Source organism: Nannospalax galili, unplaced genomic scaffold (genome assembly GCF_000622305.1).
Source record: "Nannospalax galili isolate Female #2095 unplaced genomic scaffold, S.galili_v1.0 scaffold388, whole genome shotgun sequence".
Classification (NCBI taxonomy): Eukaryota; Metazoa; Chordata; class Mammalia; order Rodentia; family Spalacidae; genus Nannospalax; species Nannospalax galili.
In genome coordinates, this window is record NW_008360304.1 from 2,021,856 (window position 1) to 2,040,919 (window position 19,064).

At 37.7% G+C, this 19,064-nt stretch overlaps 1 protein-coding gene and 1 pseudogene across 1 annotated transcript in view; both read right to left on the bottom strand.

Moving 5' to 3' along the window:
* The window catches only part of Rnf17 (ring finger protein 17), a 211,144-nt gene that overhangs the window by 96,115 nt on the left and 95,965 nt on the right, over window positions 1-19,064 (bottom strand). Inside the window, exons 11-15 of the mRNA XM_008824356.1 lie at window positions 15,459-15,617; window positions 13,274-13,463; window positions 12,009-12,177; window positions 9,038-9,228; window positions 5,737-5,878 (exon numbers count right to left, since the gene is read on the bottom strand). Coding sequence (XP_008822578.1) covers window positions 5,737-5,878; window positions 9,038-9,228; window positions 12,009-12,177; window positions 13,274-13,463; window positions 15,459-15,617 — 851 coding nt within the window. The remainder of the gene's footprint in view (window positions 1-5,736; window positions 5,879-9,037; window positions 9,229-12,008; window positions 12,178-13,273; window positions 13,464-15,458; window positions 15,618-19,064) is intronic.
* LOC115068643 lies at window positions 4,766-5,681 on the bottom strand (annotated as a pseudogene).

Sequence of the window (19,064 nt, forward strand, 5' to 3'; positions counted from 1 at the left end):
GGGGAATAAAGATAATTTTATGCATGAAATACACAAAAGTTCAATAAAAATGTTTCAAAAATTCGAATAAAATTGTCCTAAAACTTCCATTTGAGTCCATTCTTAAATTATTTTTTTAAAAACTGTTTTATGGGCTGGAGAGATGGCTCAGTGGTTAAGAGCACTGACTGCTCTTGCAGAGGATCCAGGTTCCAGGTTCAACTTCCAGCACCCATGTGGCAGTTAACAACTGTCTGTAACCCCACTTCTAGGAGATCCAATGCCTTCTTCTGACCTCAATGGGCATTGCGCAGCATGGGTACACTTACACATATGCAAGCAGTACACTCAAACATGTTAAAAATAAAATAAAAATTAAAAAAAAACATTTATTAATTTTTGTTTTATGTGTATGAGTGTATAGCCTGCATGTAAGTGCACCCATATCCTGTAATGCCTGCAGAGGTCCAGAGAGGGCTTCAGATCCAAGCCATCTCTCCAGTTCCCCATTCTTTTTTTTTTTTTTAATTTTTTTCATTATTATTTTTATTTTATGTGTATGGGTATTACCTGCATGTAGGTAAGTGCGCCCGTGTCATGCAATGCCTGTGGAGGTCAGAAAACGCTGTTGGATCCCCTGGAACTGGAGTTATGAACAGCTGTTAGCTGCCATGTGGGTGCGGGGATTCGAACCCAGGTCTTCTGCAAGAACAACCAGTGTTCTTAACCACTGAGCCATCTCTCTAGCCCCCAGTTCCTCATTTTTAAATTCTTTTATGACTGAGACTATGAACTCTAAAAGATGGCCCATGTGGTCCCACACCTCCTTGAGGGACTTTTGACAGTTAATGTTTGCTGGGGAATGCTGGGGTCATTTTCTTCAGTGCTGTACCCACTCATAAGCTGCCCATGCTCCAGTACATAGCATCTGACAAACACTCATGTAAGCAACCCTAATAACAGTGAATCACACACAGAAAGAAGACATGAAAATGTGAGGGAGGCTTGTTGACAAGAAGGGTTCAGCAGGAAAGGAAGGGGATGAGAGAAGGTAAGAAGGTGAAAATGACCAAAATTTATTACATACACGTGTAAAACTGGCAGAGAACTGAAAAACAAAACACCAGACGCCAGAAGGTTCTGCATCACAGTATCAGGAACCACTGTCATTTTACCTTATGGTCCTGACCATTTACGTCTCAGCTAATCTTTTTTGTAGTATCTTGTAATAAAGAAAATAAAACACATACCACCAAAAAAGGTTCAAAATAAGCAAACAGAAATGGCTTTTTAGTTTTCATTTTTTGTAGAGTCTCATTATGTTGGCTGGTTTGGAATTCCTGAGCTGAAACAACTGTCCTGCTTCAGTCTTGAGTAGCTGAGACTATAGGTATGTAATACCTGGCCTGGTTCAACTGTGTTAAATACGCTAAAAGGGATAAAGGAAAATGATATGTAAACGAGAATATTAACAAGAGGTTTATTTGTTTGTTTGTTTTTTGTTTTTTTTTTGAGACAGGCTTTCATGTATCCCAGGTTGGTCTTTAATTCCTGTGCAGACAAGGATGACTTTGACTTTCTGCTTTTGATCCTCCTGCCTCCACCTTCATCAGAGTGTTGAGATTACAGGCAAGTACCACCACACCTGATTTATGTAGTGCTGAAGACTGAACCCAGGACCCCAAGCACTCTACCATACTGAGCCACATTCCCAAATCAAGATAAATTTTTTTTTAAAGAAACAAAACTCAGAGGTTGGGAAAATGGCTCAATGGGTAAAGTGTTTGCTGCACAAGCATGAGAACCTGAGTTTGATTCCCAGCACCCACAGAAAAAGCCAGTCTTGGTGGCACACTGGGAAGACAGACACAGGATGATCCATAAGTCTTGCTGGCTAGCCAGCCTAGCCTATTTGTTGAGCTCCAGGCCCAAGAGAGAGACCCTTCCTCAATAAACAAGGTGGACTGTTCCTGAGGAATAACACCAAGGGTTTCCATACACATGTGTACTGAACCTGTGCACAGGCACACGTGAACGAAAAAAAAAAATTCCCCAAAATATAACATCTGAAATGCTTTAAAATCAGATCCAGGGGACCCAATGCCTTCTTCTGACCTCTGTAGGAACTGCATGCATGTGGTACACTTACATTCATATGCATAAAAATAAATGTTAAAAAAATTTTAAAAAGAAAAGTTCTGGACCTCAAAGTACAATAATTGAAATGAAAAATTCACTGGATAGGTTAAGCAGCAGCTTTGAGTGAGAAGAATCAATATACTTGGAGATAGAACAACTGAAATTTTAAAGTGAAAATAAAAAGAATGGAGAGAAGTGAACTGAACCTAATGAACTTATCAGTTATGATCACATAGTCAATATGTGCACTACAGAGGTTAAAGGAGGAGATTCACAGAAAGGGGCATTAAAAAGAGAAAGAACAGCACACACACACACACAAAATCTCCAAATTTGATGACATATGTGAATCTACACATCCAAGAAGCTCAATGATAGGGTTTAAATGTATCTCTTCCAAAAAGATTTACTGGAGATGTAATTTCTAGTACCTTAGAAAGTGAAGTGATATCTGGAGCAGGACCTCTACGTAGATGACAAAGTTACAATGATAGGTAGTAATTTAATAAAATGGTGTTCTTATAAAAAGGGTAAAATTTGGCACTGAGACAAACACACAGGGAAAACACAATGCCTCTAGGGAGAAACCCTGTGATACAAAGAAGCCAAGAAGACCAGAGACTGCCAGAAAATCCACCAAAATCTAGAGAAGAGACAGATTCCTTACTGCCTTCCAAAGGAACCAACCCTGCTGACAAAGATCTTAGACATCTAGACTCCAGAAAATATAAAGAACTCCTATAACCCAACAACAAGAAGATAATTCAATTCAAAAACGTGAAAAAAGGATTTGAAAAGACATTTCTTCAAAGGAGATACAGATGTGGCAAATACACGCAAGTAGAGATATTCATTATCGCTAATCAATATAGAAATCCATTATCAAAGCTATAATGAGAAAAATCACTTCACTCTGAAAAGACAGTATCATTAAAAATTAAACGGAAGTAACTTGGTGAGGATATGGAAAAACAGAAATATTGTGCACCACTGATATGGCTGTAGAATTATAGAGTTGTTATGAAAAATAATTTGGCAGTTTCTCAAAAGTGAACAGAGATTACCATAAAACCGAGCAATTCAAGTTCTAGGTACAAAAGAACTGAAAACGGACTCAAGTAGACACTTTATAGCAATGTTCATAACATCATTATTTTACAATAGCCAAAGAAGAGGACCAACCTAAGGGTCTATCAAAAGATAAATGATAAGCAAAATATAATACATTTATACTATGAAAATCTGATACACAGATGAAACTTGAAAACATTACGCTTAAGTGAAACAAGGCAAACACAAAAGGAAAAATACTGACATGACTTCATTTATGAGGTACTTAAAATAGTTTTTTGAAAAAATATTTATTACTTCTATTTCATGTGTATGAGTGTACTGCCTGCATGTATGAGTGCACCTGTGTCGTGCAATGCCACGGAGGTCAGAAGAGGGCTTTGGATTCCCCTGGAACTGGAGCCAAGGACGGTTCGTAGCCACCATGTGGGTGCTGGGAATCGAATCTGGGTCCTCTGCAAAAGCAGCCAGTGCTTTCAACCGCTGAGCCATCTCTCCAGCCCTTAAAATAGAGTTTATCAGGGACTAGAGGAGAGAAAATGGGATGTGTTTAATAGGTGTACAGCTTTCTGTCTGGAAATGGATGGCAGTAATAGCTGCACAAATAGTGAATGAACTTAATAGCACTGAACTGTATTTAAAAATGATTAAAATGGTACATTTACATTATGAATATTTTATTATAATAAAAAAGACATTGGAAAATGATGGTGGCAATGGTTGCACAAATAGTGAATGAACTTAATAGCATTTAACTGTATTTAAAAATGATTAAAATGGTACATTTACATTATGAATATTTTATTATAATAAAAAAGACATTGGAAAAAAATGCATGTCTTAATTTAGTACCAGGTAAGCAGCTTCCACTAATCACCTAGGCAACCATACAACGTAGTATTGCACTGGAGGAGAGGCTCTGAAGCCACATGGCATAGTTCAAGCCTGGTTTGCTTTAACCAAGGAAATACTGCATAGGCATAAGAATTTAGTCATAGTAGAAGAGTCATGGTTGGACTCTGCGTATACAAAAAGAGATAGTGGCATCTTTACCACAGGATTTTTGTAATATTAGTGACCAATTCACACAAGACTTAAGGTTTTTTTTCCTGAAAACATTAAAAATTTAATGACTCATAATGAATGATAAACCTTTGATAGTTAAATTGGACTATCAAGCAAGGTGTGATAGCATATAACTGTAATCCCTGCACTTTGGGAGGCTGAGGCAGGGAGATTTAAAGTTTGGGGATAGCCAAGGCTACACAGTGAGACCCTATCACAAAAATACATTGAAGAGAAAAAAAAAAGTACTACCAGTTATGAGGCATTTATTCATTATTTATGCATACCTGAAAGAAGAACTTCATATTTTCTGTTCTCCATAAAGATTATGAAAGGTGGTGTAAAATATTCATAAATGAAAACACAATGGTTAGAAATGAGACATAGACAACTAAATGTCTACACAGCTGTGCTATAAGGACATAGGTGGTTTTAGGTTATGCTTTGATTGAAAGCAATTTAGCTCCTCTCACAGGAAACAAAAGCAGGTGCTGAATCATAAAAGCCCTAATTAATTATTTTTAGCATGCTTCTTAATTTTTCTCTCCCCTGATTTCTTGTCTTCTATGTCTGAGTCTTGAATAGGTAACTACTTCATGGGATGTTGGCAATATTTGGGCCAGAAAGGAAGTGTCAACAAACATGAGAATGCAAATCTGGCCATAATTATATAGACAGTCCACCCAAACTGGTCAGCCTTGTACCCGAAGATAAATTCAACTATTGGGGAAAAAATGATAATTCCCTGAAACATCTGTTAGGCTAGTTTCTGCCTCTTGTAATTCATATGCGTAGGCAGCTCAAATGTCCCACAACTTACAGAGAAGACTGAGAGCAAAGTGAGGGAAGCAGACAGATTCTGACACCAAATCTATTTTGTTTAGATTTTGTGACAGTGTCTTACCATGTAGTCCTGGCTGGCCTGGAACTCACTATGTAGACAGGCTGGCCTTGAGCTCACAGAGATCTCCCTGCCTCTGCCTCTTCAGAGCTGGGATTAAAGGCATGCACCACCATATCCAGCAAAGATGTAAGATTTTTGATGTGTTAATTCATATGAAGCACTGAGAGGTCAATGTGGAGCCTGCTGTTTGATTAGATTTCTAAACAAACACATTGGTCACATGTTCCAAACTAAATCTGAAAAACCTTTAATTTACTTTGGAGTTCAAATTCAGAAAACTACTTAGTAATAACAATTCTTAGATATTCATAGTCAGAAGGTGCTTTCCTCTTCTCTTGAATGTAGAAGGTAGCAAGAAACAAAGTTGCATTTGTCTTTCCCTCCATTGTCTAAGTTGCAGAAGAAGGGTTCTTAGGATTTGCTAGAACTCCTGTGAACTTCTTGTTTAAAGTTGCAGCTTCTAAAAAATTTAGGTGTACAGAAGGCTTATCTACTCTAAGTACTATTGATACTGAGCATTCATTCCTGTTAAACGTTTCTACTTAAAAAGAACCCTTAAAAGAATATTATATACTCACCAACTGAAGATAAAAATCTGCAGGGCTATTTATATGGCAAACTGTGACTGAAACATCTGTCATTTCTTCAGGCAAAATAGGTGGATGATAGCATAAAGTTGCATGTTTTTCACTGTGACTTCTTGGTGACTGTGACCTAAATCTAATTAAAAGCATAAGAAACAGAAGTCATTCTCATGAAGGTTTCTTGGCTTGTACAAATACTGACTCATTTATCTAAAGTATACTTTTTTCAGTTTTTTCTCTTCTAACTTACTACATTTCCTGGTATGGTCTCTACTTATCCAGTCAGGTCGAAATAGGAGCTCAATAATTATCCCTCAAATTTGTGTCAGGCCAGTCTGGAGCTGGGACTGATGTTTCTATTCAATTGCATTGAGACCTGTGGACTTTGGTAGTACTCAGGTGAGGCCAGCTGAGAGGTCTCCGTGGTCCTTTCTAGTCTCCATGCTCTACTTTTATTTTCCTAAATGAAACCTACTCAGTCCATTTTGGAGTCATCTAATTACCTAGAACAGAAAATCAGGATCTTCTATAATAACTATAACTTATGAAAACTGCATTTAGTGAACTTGGTTTAAGGAATGAGAGAAATTAAGGCAACTTAAAATAGAAAATACAAGACCAAGGAACTAGCTCAGTGGGTAAAGGTGCTTTGGGGAAGCCATGGAAGAAGGGTTAGACAAAGGGGGGGGAGAGAGAGAGGGGGGGGAGAGAGAGAGAGAGAGCGCTCATTTTAAAAAAACAGAGGAAATCACATTAGTCCAACAACCTAAGGACAAATTAGATATACAATATCTCCAAATGAGTCCATACGTATAGCTAAAGGCTACATAACAAGAAACAGTGCCAGACAGGAGAAACCTTCCTTTGAGTTGGTGGCTAGGATAGTCCCAGAGACCCTTCCAAATTATGCAGGCTATTGCCACAGCCCTTGATTGCCTCCCAGAACTTGATGGTAAGACCCTAGAGAACAGACTTCAGACACAGGATTTGGAGCAATGGACCTGGAACTGATCTGAAAGCCAATTCCCTTGAAGGCTAGTTCTCATAGCTTTGGAGAGCACTATGAAGGTGCCAAGGGAAAACATCAATCAGTGGTCCAACACCAACTTTAAGACCAATTAACCACATCAATGATCAGCACAGCATATGACACTGGTGTAGTAGTGGCATTTTTATCTTGGGGGCAATCAACAGCTACCTAATTGGACTAAAAGCCCACTCAATGGGAGGAAACTCAAATGTGGTACTGTAAACATAACCAAATACACATGGCTGGAGGGGACACAGATCTTAGAGAAAACCCCAAGACTGTCACATCCCTAGACTGATGTAATTTCTTACTATCTGCAAAATATGTATCCTTATATTTACAGACAAATATCACAGTCACCACTCATCAAAGAAGCTTCTTTTGCATGGAGACAATTACCATGTATCACAACTAGTCACACACAGACACTGTCTATGAAGTACCTAGGCCTAAGTGACACATTTACAATGCAACACCCAAGGCTCACAGAATGTAGAACAGGGATAAAGAGGTCACTAATGAGTCTCTTAACTCTCATTAATGAAGCTCCCTTATGCAACAGAGGATTAGGAACACAAAAGGTCACAAATGGCCAAAGTATAGAGATTCAGAGTCTGCAGAATACTGATTCTTGGAGAGCACTCCCACCCAGGGCTCAGGGATCATTTCGGAAGAGGGGGCAGAAAGAATGTAAAGAGCCAGGGAGAAGGTACATGACCATATGGAAACAGAGTCCTACAAGTTCCTGGGACCCTGCTCATATCAATGTACAGCATAGGTGTCAATGTACACAACTCCCATGCAAACTCTAAGCAGACAAAAACCCAGCGCAGAACTGGGGAAATGGACAGCAGACTCCAATCTTAGCTGAAGAAATGTTGGCAACTGATTACTGCTAAGTGAGGAAGAGCTGATCTTCCTAAAGTAAGGGAATCTAGATAGGCTGACTAGACCTCAGTAGATGAACTTGCTCTGAGGAATGTCTGGGGATACTAACTTGACACAATAGACCTTAACACAAATGACAAAATATATGAATTCCGGGGGGGGGGGGGACTATGGGGGGGTGCTCGTGAGGATGGGAATATAAAAATAATTAAAATTTATTCGAATGTTCTGTATGAAATACACAAAAATTCAATAAAAACAAATTTTTTAAAAAGTGCTTGCCACACAAGTGTTACCTTATTTTTTTCTTTTATGAGAAATGAAAAAAATGAGTGTCTATGTTGGAGTCAGACATTAAGCATAGATTAGTGATCAAGAACTCGTTCCAAAGACTAAATAAAATTTTAAGTCAGGAACACTTAAATCACAATTCTTGGAAGTCTAATAGAGCTTCTTGTGAAGTTACCAAAGTCCAAATTGTGCTTATCCTGTATCCATGTATTTTATTTATTGTGTATGTGAGGATGAACGTGTGCACATGCCACAGTGCACGCATGGAGGCCAGAGAACAACCTTAGGTTTAGAGTCTTGCTTTCTGCCTTGTTTGACAAAGGTCTCTTGTTTTCCCACTGTGTAGGTCAGGTTAGCCTGGCCCTTGAGCTCTGCCTCCCATCTAGGAGCACTGAGAAGAGACACTTGTGCTATGCTTCTGATCGGCGGGTTTTTGGTTTTGTCTGGTTGGGTTTTTTTGAGACAGGGTCTTATTATGTAGCCCCAGCTGGCCTGGCTTCCATCTTACAGCTATCTGTCTGCCTCTGCCTCCCAAATGCTTGGATTAAAGGTGAGCACCACCATCCCAGCTCCTGTCTAGCATTTTTTAGTGGGTTCTGGGTATTAGATCTCAGGACCTTCTACTTGGGTGGCAAGCACTTTTACCCACTGAACCACTTCTTCAGTCTTATATTTTCTATTTTAAATTCCCTTAATTTCTCTCATTCCTTAAATTTACTAAATGCAATTTTCACAAAAAACCTGATAGCAATATTTATAAATCTCTAAGGGCAGTGAGGTTCACTTTAGAGCCCATGATTTTTCTTATCATTATAATTTTTTTTTAAAGACGAATCTTATGGTAGCCAAGCCTGGCTTTGAACTTGCAATGTAGCTAAGGACAACCTTATACTTCTGATCCTCCTATCTCTATTTCCTATATTCTGGGATTACTTACGTCTGGTTTCTGTGGTGCTGGGGATCAAATCCAGGGCTTTATGCATACTAGGCAAACACTCTACCAACTGAACTACATTCCCAGTCCAGATGCCAATGTTTTAAAAACTCTGATTTTGAAGAATATTTAAGTTTTAACAAGTTACTTACCTTGCTAGCTCCATAAAAACCAATGCATCTCTAAGAGACACGGGCATATCACTGCTTATTTTATTTGCTGGTGGTTTCTGTAGATCTACAATAAGCACACCATCTTCTTCTCTAAAAGCTTTCATTAAGACAGCTTTGTTATTTACCATTTTCAAAAATTCTACTTTAGCCTCCTTTTCCCAGCCTTCACTCTGTGTGAAAAGTAAAATTCCAGTTAGTAATTACAGTTAGTTCTAATGTTACAAAGTCAGACAAAGTTTTGTAACTAGCCTGCAACTCTCAGCAAAGGCACTCTACCAATCACACATTAAGGAAGCAGCTGAGATCATAACCCAGTCTGTTTTGTTTTGTGAGACAGGGTCTCCCTGTACCTGGAACTCACTATGTAGACTAGGCTGGCCTTGAACTCATAGAGATCCGCCTGCCTTTCTATGTAAATCAGGCTGGCCTTGAACTCACAGAGGTCCACCTGCCTCTGCCTCTCAAATGCTGGGATTAAAGGCATGTGCCACCATGCTCCGCTGCTATAGATACAATCTTAAGATGTTTATAAGTAGTTTTAGTTTATAATATTAATGAAAATTATGATTTAAAAATAAAAGTGTTACATATGAGTTTTCACTTTAATTATAAAAACTCAAAAGGTTAATTTTGAATATGCATTTTTGTTGTTTCTTCTTGAGACAGGGTCTCCCTGTAGCTCCAGCTGGCCTAGAACTCCCTATGTAGACCAGGCTGGCCTCGATCTCACAGAGATCCCCCTGATTCTGTCTACTAAGTGCTGGGATTAAAGGTATGTACCACCACACCCAACCTTGAATGCTATTTTAGAGCTACAGTACTATAACTGTTTAACAGAGACCCTAAATGATGGACACTAAAGAAATAAACCCTAGGGTCTAGAGCTATAGCTGTTAGCAGAGCCCTGGGTCTGATTCTCCAGCACCACATAAGCCAGATATTGTAGTGCACCTCTGTCCTAGTTAGCTTTGTCTATTTGACATAGGCCATAATCACCTAAGAGGAGGGGTCTCAATTAAGGAATTTCCTAAATCAAGTTGGTCTGAGGTCACGTATATGAGGTATTGTCTTAATTTTTAATTGATGTAAGAGGGCCCAGCCCTTTGCAGGTGGCACCATCCCTAGGGAAGTGGCCCTGGACTGCCTAAGAAAGTTAGTTAGCTAAGCATCCTCCACAGTTCCTGGTTCTATCTACTCCCATGGCTATGAGTAAGTTCCCTGGTCAAGTGTAATGTTGTGTGGAACAGCAAGCAGTCCTTTCTTCAGGTTCCTGCCTTGACTTCCCTCAATTATGAACTATGACCTGAAAATGTATGCTAAATAAACCCTTTCATCCCCAAATTGCTTTTGGTCAAAGTGTTTTACCACAGCAACAGAGATCAAACTAGGACAACCTCTATAATCCCAGAACTCAGGATGTGAAGGCAGGTGGATTGAAAATTTAAGATCATCTTTGGCTTCACAGGGAGTTTGAGGCCAACCTGGGCCATATGAGACCCTATCTCAAAAAAAAAAAAGTTAAAGATTCTTCAAGAACTCTCACACTGGGGATAAGAAAAAACTAAAGCCATAATATCAGAAGAGGAACTCCTTCTCAGGAAAATACTTCTCATAGTTATATTTTTTTATTAGTTTTTGATTTCTCACAGTTCTGATTCTACACATTCTCTCACAGCTGAGTCCACACATACGTATTTCCTGGCTTTGGTTTCATCTTTTCTATAAATTATAATTCTGCTACAAAAGGCAGAGAAAGGCCAGGCATGATGACTTATGCCTTTAATCCGAGCACTCTGGAGGCTGAGGCTGGAGTATCTTTCTGAATTCCAGGCTAGCCAGGTGTACATAGTGATGTCTTATTTTTATCTATTTATTTATATTTACTTAGGTGTACCTGTATGTGTCTTTATGAACACATGCTTGTATGTAGGTGTCCAAGGAAGCCAGCAGGGGGAGCCAGGTCCCCTGGAGTTTGAGTTACAGGCAGTTGTGAGCTGCCTGATGTGGGTTCAGAAGATAGGTCGCTAGTCCTCTGCAAGAGCAGTAAGTGCTCTTAACCACTGACCTATCTCTTCAGCCCCCTTCTTTTTAAAAAGTTCAGGTATTTATTTTGTTCAAAATTTGCTGAATGCTGACTATATAGTGAGATCCTGGCTCACAAAATAAAAAAAGGCAGAGAGAAATGAATCTGCTAAGTACTGGAAGTACAATGATGAACAAAGGCACAGACTTCTGCCTTCATAGATCTCATAACAGAAGAATTGCCTCACATATACTACTATACACAATTACAGTCTCCTAGGAGCTTACAGTCTCCTTTAGGGAACAGATGCACAAATACAAAACAATGCAACATGGGCCATAGGTAAATAATTTACAAAGTATCACAGAAAGAAGGAAAAATGTATAGAAATACATGCATACCATCTTCTAAAATATTTCCCTCTATATAACTGCCTCTAAAATATAGTGGCTTACTTGGATATTTCATTTTGTTTCCATAAACTTCTTGAACTAAGTTCTCATTAGGAATATTTTCAATTATGGGGGCTGGAGAGATGGCTTAGTGTAAGTGTTAAGAGGATCCCAGTTCAGTTCCCAGCATTCACATGACAGCTAACAACTGTCTGATCCAGGGGATCCCATGTCTTCTTCTGACCTCTGGGGGCACTGCATGACATGGGTGCACTTTACATACATTCAGGCAATACACTCATGCACACAAGGCATAAAAATGATAAATAAAATACTTTTTTAAATAAAAAAGTATCTTTAATTATGGAAGTTGAAGCATATTTCATCTTTTACTGGTACTAATAGCTTACTAAGCAAAACGTATTTGTCAAGATAACTTGTTCCTTCAGCATATGGTCAGCAATCTCACTGACAACACGTAACTAACACTGGAATAGTTAGTTTTTGAAGAAGAAATAATTTAAATCTCACTTACTGAATTATGTGGAACAATGTCTTTCAAGGAGCACGGGTATGATAATGGTGGGATGTCTTTCAATAGCTCTTCACTATATGGTTCAGACTTCCTTAGAACCAGACATAAATTTTTTAGTGTAATATGCTGCTCGGCAAAATGTTCTGGTCTCTCAGGGGTATCACCAATTCTAGAAAGAAGTAATATTTATTGAAAAAAAAATGCTTCATTGGGCACGGTGGCACATAGGCAGGCAGATCTCTGTGAGATCACTGTTTTACTACATAGATTAAATCTCAGCTATCTTTATTTTACATACTCATTCATCTTAAAGAGAATAATGTCCCTTTCTCTCAAATATAGATTTATTTATAAAGCTATGACCATTAAATAAAGTAACTATGCTATAGCTAATACGGTTATATAGCAAGTTCTAGGCTTACTAGGACTATATACGAAGAGCTTATCTCAAAAATAAAAGAAAATAAAATAAAAAAGAAGGAAAAAAAGTTTCAGTTCAATCAATCTTTAAACTTCCTTTTCTTTTCTCCTTTAAAGGGTATGTATGTCTGATGATAACCACATGAAATTAAATCTTCTAGAAAGTTATATGCTAAATTCATACCTTTTACTATATAGAAAATTATAGATTCTATAAACACAGACACTGTTTTACTACATAGATTAAATATCAGCTACTTTTATTTCACATACTCATTCAGCTTAAACCTGAAGAGAATAATGACTCTCTCTGTGAAATATACATTTATTTATAAAGCTATTATGACCATTAAATAAAGTAACTAGTCTACAGATAATAGTTCACTACAAAACCACTTCAGTGTCTTTTCCTAAGAACTCAGAGAACAGTTTTGTACACCTAGAGTGAAACAGACAGCATGACATTTAAAAATCCTTTAATGAATTTATGGAAGCAAGATTAAAATTTTTACTCAACCACTCTGTAGCTAACTAATAACACTTTATTTTAAAGCATCAGCTGTATTATTTCCTGTTTTGAAGTAACATTTGAAGTAACATTTGATGTATATTGAAGTATACTGAAACATTCTTTTCAAAGCTCTTCTTCTAGTAATATTAATAAATGACAATGCTTTACCAAATTAGTAAGACAAATATAGAGCAAAATAATAAAGCAAATGCCTTGGAAGTGAACAATGACAAACTACTCTTTAACCTTTGCTAATTTCCTTCATTCTTTATTTTTTTTTCCATAAATGTTTCTAAGCAGCTGAAGAACACATAACAAATGCAAAATATCATACCCTGTGATAATCAAGACTTCAGAATTTCCAAAATCTACCATGAATATCTGTATGAGTGAAATTTCATAGACTGAGAATTTGGTTGGACTACAAGACTTTCTAGTACTTTTAGTTCTCATTGGAATTAATTCAGTGATAGTTCCTCGACACCACATTCCATTTTTGATACTGTTGACAAATATTCGTGCACCTAAATAATATGAGAGAAATCAGTAACATTTACAAAGAAACATCAAGTAAAGTTCTAACTTACAAACATGTATATTAGTTCTCCAACTAAGAAGTCTTAATTCATTTATTTACTAAATGGTATGGTATTGTGTCAAATGCTATGCAAAGAATATAAGGTAATCTATTATGTCAGCTTCTGTTGTATAGACACTCGTGAGCTAAATGAGGGGATAACACAAAGAAGGGGCTGGAGAGATAGCTCAGTGGTTAAGAGCACTGGCTACTCTTGCTGAGGATCCGGGTTCAGTTCCTAGAACCCACATGGAGGCTAACAACTGTCTGCAACCGTCTCCAGTTCCAGGGGATCCGACACACTCTTCTGACCTCTGTGGGCACTGCATGACATAGGTGCACTTACATACATGCAGGTAAAACATTCATACACATAAAATAAAAATAAGTAAAACATAAACGAAAATCCCACAAAGAATACTAAGTCATTCAAGAAGCTATTTAATAAGATACATTAACACAGACAAATGAGACTGTCATCGAAAAACTAAAGGAAGGCTTTTGAGTGGCTGTGTTTCACAGCTCTCTAGCCCAGGTCTACCCTCAGGAGTGCCTTCCCCCTCTTTTACAAACAATTTGTATTTCTATAACAAAAGAAAAAAAAGCTAAAGAAGAGAGACGGGTAAATAAATTCTGCAATATACACAGTACTTACTACACTGAAACCATCTGGTCTTGTACACACACATATACATACATCTCTATGTATATACACATACCAAAACTTATACAACGTAGTTACTCTTCTTTTCTGTTTGAATCCACTTGATCCCCACAACCACCCTATGGAGTGGGTACTTTCAATATAGGGAGTACAGGGACCTGAGATGCTGGGGCTTAGAAAATGGTAAGTCAAGTGTTGCATTTTGACATACTGGGCAAAGAAAAAGTGTGTCAGGATTAAAGTCTCTTTAACCTTCTCTTGTTTCTCCCTCAAGTGCAAGGCAAGGTCTGCTCTCCAAAGTTCCTTTATCTAAGAGAACTTCCAAAAGAATAGCATTATGCCAGGAGTAGTGGAGCACGCTTTTAATCCTAGCAGAGGCAGGTGGATCCCTGTGAGTTCAAGGCCAGCCTGGTCTACATACTGAGTTCCAGGACAGCTGAGGCTACAGGGAGACCCTGTCTCAAAAAGACAAAAAACCAAAACCAAAACAAAAGAATAGCACTATTGTAAACTCCTTCCACAGGAATCTCGTCAGAAAACCAGAAAAGATTAATCCCTAGAGAAAAGAGGACAGGAAGAAGTCATCACCTTGCACAGCAGGATTTTCTACTGTTCTTCTAAGGGCAGCTCTCAGATAACCTGAAGGACTTACCTGCATAAGACGACATTATTGTGGACTCTGGTTTCTTTCCCTTCCACCCTTGTTCCCTCCTCTTTATCAAGAGGTTATTTAATCATCAACAATCTAGCCTTTTCTTTGAGTTTCATATTTTATGTAGCTCCTGTGTACATGTGTACATTACTAGACTTGTTATTCTTTATCTGTTCTGAATCTTTGTTACAGGACATTGTCTGTGATCCTTGATGATGGGCAGGAAAGGGTCAACCTCTTGCCTACTCCAATAGAAGCAAAGAGAGGCTGTATATCTAGCTGAAGCCACATGAGGTATGAGAATCCTTATAAACTTGAACCCATCCCCATTACAATACTTCCTTCTGAAGAAAAGGTGGCTACATAACCTGCCATGGGTCTGTAATTTCAAAAGCAATCCAATCCACTACACAGCGGAGCTTCTATGTTTTTCCTACTCCCAACATGTGCCAACATTTGACTTTAATATTTAGCTAACCTACTTAAATAATATGTAAAGTAATTCCAAACTTTTATGCTTAACTTTTATGTGTATGTTGTAAAAAGAAAAAGAAGGCTATGTCGGTTGTCAAATATTAAATGTTTAAATAAACTTGACGGAATAACTTGGAGTAATCTTTTCTTACCTAGCTCCAAAATGTCTGAAGGATTAAGGTGTGGACTGTTACTGCAAATTTGCTTCACCTTCTTCTCCAATACAGTAGCATCTTTTATTTGTGAATACTTACGGATGTAGAAGTGACAAGGATGTATAACATGGCTTACAAAAACTAGTTCTGGACAACCTGGATAAGAATCAATATTTAATGTACATTATTAAAACATGAACTAGGAAAGAACTCACAAAAGGTGAACAACTATATCCTCTCAAAGAAACACTGTCTTGTGGCAATGAAACTCTAGCATAATTAGGCCTCAGGAAAGAGTCTAAACCCAAAATGTCTACAAAGAAAATTATTTAGTTTTGTGTGTGTATTGCTGGGGACAGAACCCAGAGTGTCATACACACTAGGTAAATACTCTATCACTGAGCTATATTGCTTCCACAATGAACACTTTAGCAACCACAATTGCACATACTTTGTCTATACTGAAAATATTTTCTGTAAGTGGAACTAAATTCATACGGTAGGTTCTGAAGTCACAGTACATGCTGTAACTCCATTTTATAATAAAAATTCAGAGTTTATTTGTGATCCCATTTGGACCTCAGAGATCCATTGATAATGGTTAGACTCCTAGGGTAGGATTATTTGAACTCTTTAATACAAACTACAAAGACCATCCAGAGTAAGACTGAGAATGGGGTAAAAGAAATACAAGATTTTGGTGAGGATGCCGGTCTACCTATAGGTACAAGATTTCTTACCCTGTACAAAAGTCAACCCCTGACAGGCATAGTGGTGAATGCCTTTAATCTCAGCACTCTGGATGCAGAAGCAGGCATATAACTGTTGAGTTCCAGGTAAGTCTGGGCTACATAGCAAGTTTGAGGCAAGCCTGCACTACATAGCAAGATCCTATTTTTAAAAAAATCATCAAAAAAATCAAACACCTAAAAACAAAACTACTATATAACCCAGATATAGAAGACTCTAGGTCAAAAAACCAAAGATAATTGCATATCTATGTTTACTGCTATACTATTTACAACAGCTAGGATATGAAACCAGTTTAGATGCTGATCAACAGATGAATAAAAAATGTAGACTATTTATACAATAGAATTTTAGTTAGCTGTAATGAAAAGTGAATAACGATACTTGCAGGGAAATGAATAGATCTGGAAATCATTATGTTAAGTGAAATAGGGTACAACCAGAAAGATAAATACTGTGTATTTTCTCTCATATGCAGATTCTAGTTTTAAATTTACATGTGGGGTGTCTGCATGTACAGGTCAGCTAGAAAGGCAAATAAGGGAGGAAGAGATTTAAAAAAACCTGACTACTATTGTTCTTGTTTTTTCTTTTTTATTGAATTTTTGCAAATTTCATAAATATTTTGATTATATTTAGATCCCCTCCTGTATCACCCCATCAAATTTCCTATACTCTAGTATATATATTTAAGGCCTATAGAATCAGGTTTGTGTCCTCAAAAGCCCTTCAGTGTGTGTGTTCTTCCACTGGAGCCTGGTCAACCTACCAAGAGTCTCATCCTTAAACAAGACTGAATTTCCCCTTTGTAGAAGTCATCAGTTGCCAACAGTTACTCAAGTAGGGTTGGGGTTTCTTACCCACATCCCCATGTCTATGCTGGGATTTTGTCTGACTTGAGCTTACATAGGATTTATGCATGCTGTCACCACTGCTGTGAGTTCATATGAGTAACTGACCAGCTGTCTGGAAAACTGTTTCCTTGTGGTCATCCGCCACTTCTGGCTCTTATAATCTTTCTACCTCCTCTTTCACAATGATCCCCGAGCCCTGGGAGGCAGAAGTTTGATATAGGTGTCCTATGCAGGGATAAGCAGTCTGCAGCCTCTTATTCTCTGTACACTGACCAGTTGTGGCCAGTATTAATCATCATCTGTTGTATAAGGAAGCTTCCCTGCGGAGAGTCCTATCATGAATTAATCAAGTCTGGGAAAGTTCCCATATCTGGGGGTCCACAAAGGTCCTAACAGAGCACAGATGGCAGGTCCAAAGGATGATATTTTAAAGGACAAGGGAGGGGGTGAAGGTAACAGAACATATATGACATGAAAGCAGATGAGGGACAACTGGGGGGGAAACAGGAGAAACGCAAGAGGCAGGAGGGGGACAAATGAGAACAAAGCATAACACCACAAATATATGAAAATGTCATGATGAAACCTATTGTATCATAACGTCAAAAACAGACATTGAATGTTGAAGAAAAAGCAGCATACATAATAACAACAGGCTATAACTGCAAGAAATATTATAAATTTCAAAATTACTTCTCAGAGGTTCAAAACTTTAAACATTAAAAAGAGAAAGGTTTTAGGTGGCAAAATGCTTTGTACATTGCCTTAGTCTAGGTAAGAGTTACTATACATCAAGCAAACACCATTCTATCAAACTTGGGACAGCTGTTATAGTACCTGTTTTTGATCCAACAGGAGCAGACTGCTCTTTCTGAAGAGGCTCTTTTTGGTATCGAGAAGTCTCCACAGTATCATCTGTGAAGCATGCTTTATCAAAGTGAAAAATAAAGACAGCTCTAGCAATTTTGTTAATGTTGACAGTGACCACACACTAGTGTCTAAAAAGCTGTGGTTGAATAGGTAAAACACCAAAATAGTAAGATTTCTTATAAGTAAAGTCATGACAGGTTATCGCAAGCCATTGAAACATCAATAATGATCATTTAGAGGGGAGAAAAGTATGTCCCTTTTTGGTATTCAAAATGTCATTCTGGGACTCTGTTGAGAAGTGTATACTTCCTCTTGAGTGTGTACTACTGTCCTTTTCTGAAACATTTCCCTCTCTCTTCTCTGTTTAAAACTATATTAAAATCTTTTAAATAAGTTCCAATTTTGTTTTAGTAAAAAATGTCATTCTAGAGTTAATCAATAAACAGACAGTGGTGTTAAAAACTGCCACAAAGAAGACTGCTAGTATAAAAGTATATACATATACCACTCTCACATTAATAGACAGAATACCAACACTGTGAATTTAATAAAACCATGATATATTTACTTTTTATAAAATGATATTCACAGCAGTTTATCTCAAAACAGATTAAATATCAGAACAAAGATGTAAGAAGCAGTCTTAATTTATGAACAATCTTATAAAACTGTTTCCACAAATTCCATCTATTATTTATTTGTATTGATTAGACCAAGCTTACATAAAGATGTAAACTTGGTGTAAACACAAAAATGTCAAATATCCTAAGTAAATAAAATATTAAAAGTGTACTTCAGAATTTAGTTTTCATTAAAAAAAAAAAGCCAGGGGGCTGGAGAGATGTCTCAGAAGTTAAGAACACTGTTCTTGCATAAGACCCAGGTTCGATTCCTAGCACCCACATGGCAGCTAACAACAGTCTGTAACTCCAGTTTCAGGGGATCTGACAGCCTCTTCTGTTTTCCGAGGGCATTGCACAACACGGGTGCACTTTCATACATGTAGGCATAATACTCAGACACATAAAATAAAAATAATAATTAAGTATATTTTAAAAAAAAGCCAGGTTTAGTGGTGGCTCATGTCAGCACTCAAGAACCTGAGGCTAGCCTGGGCTACATAGTGAGC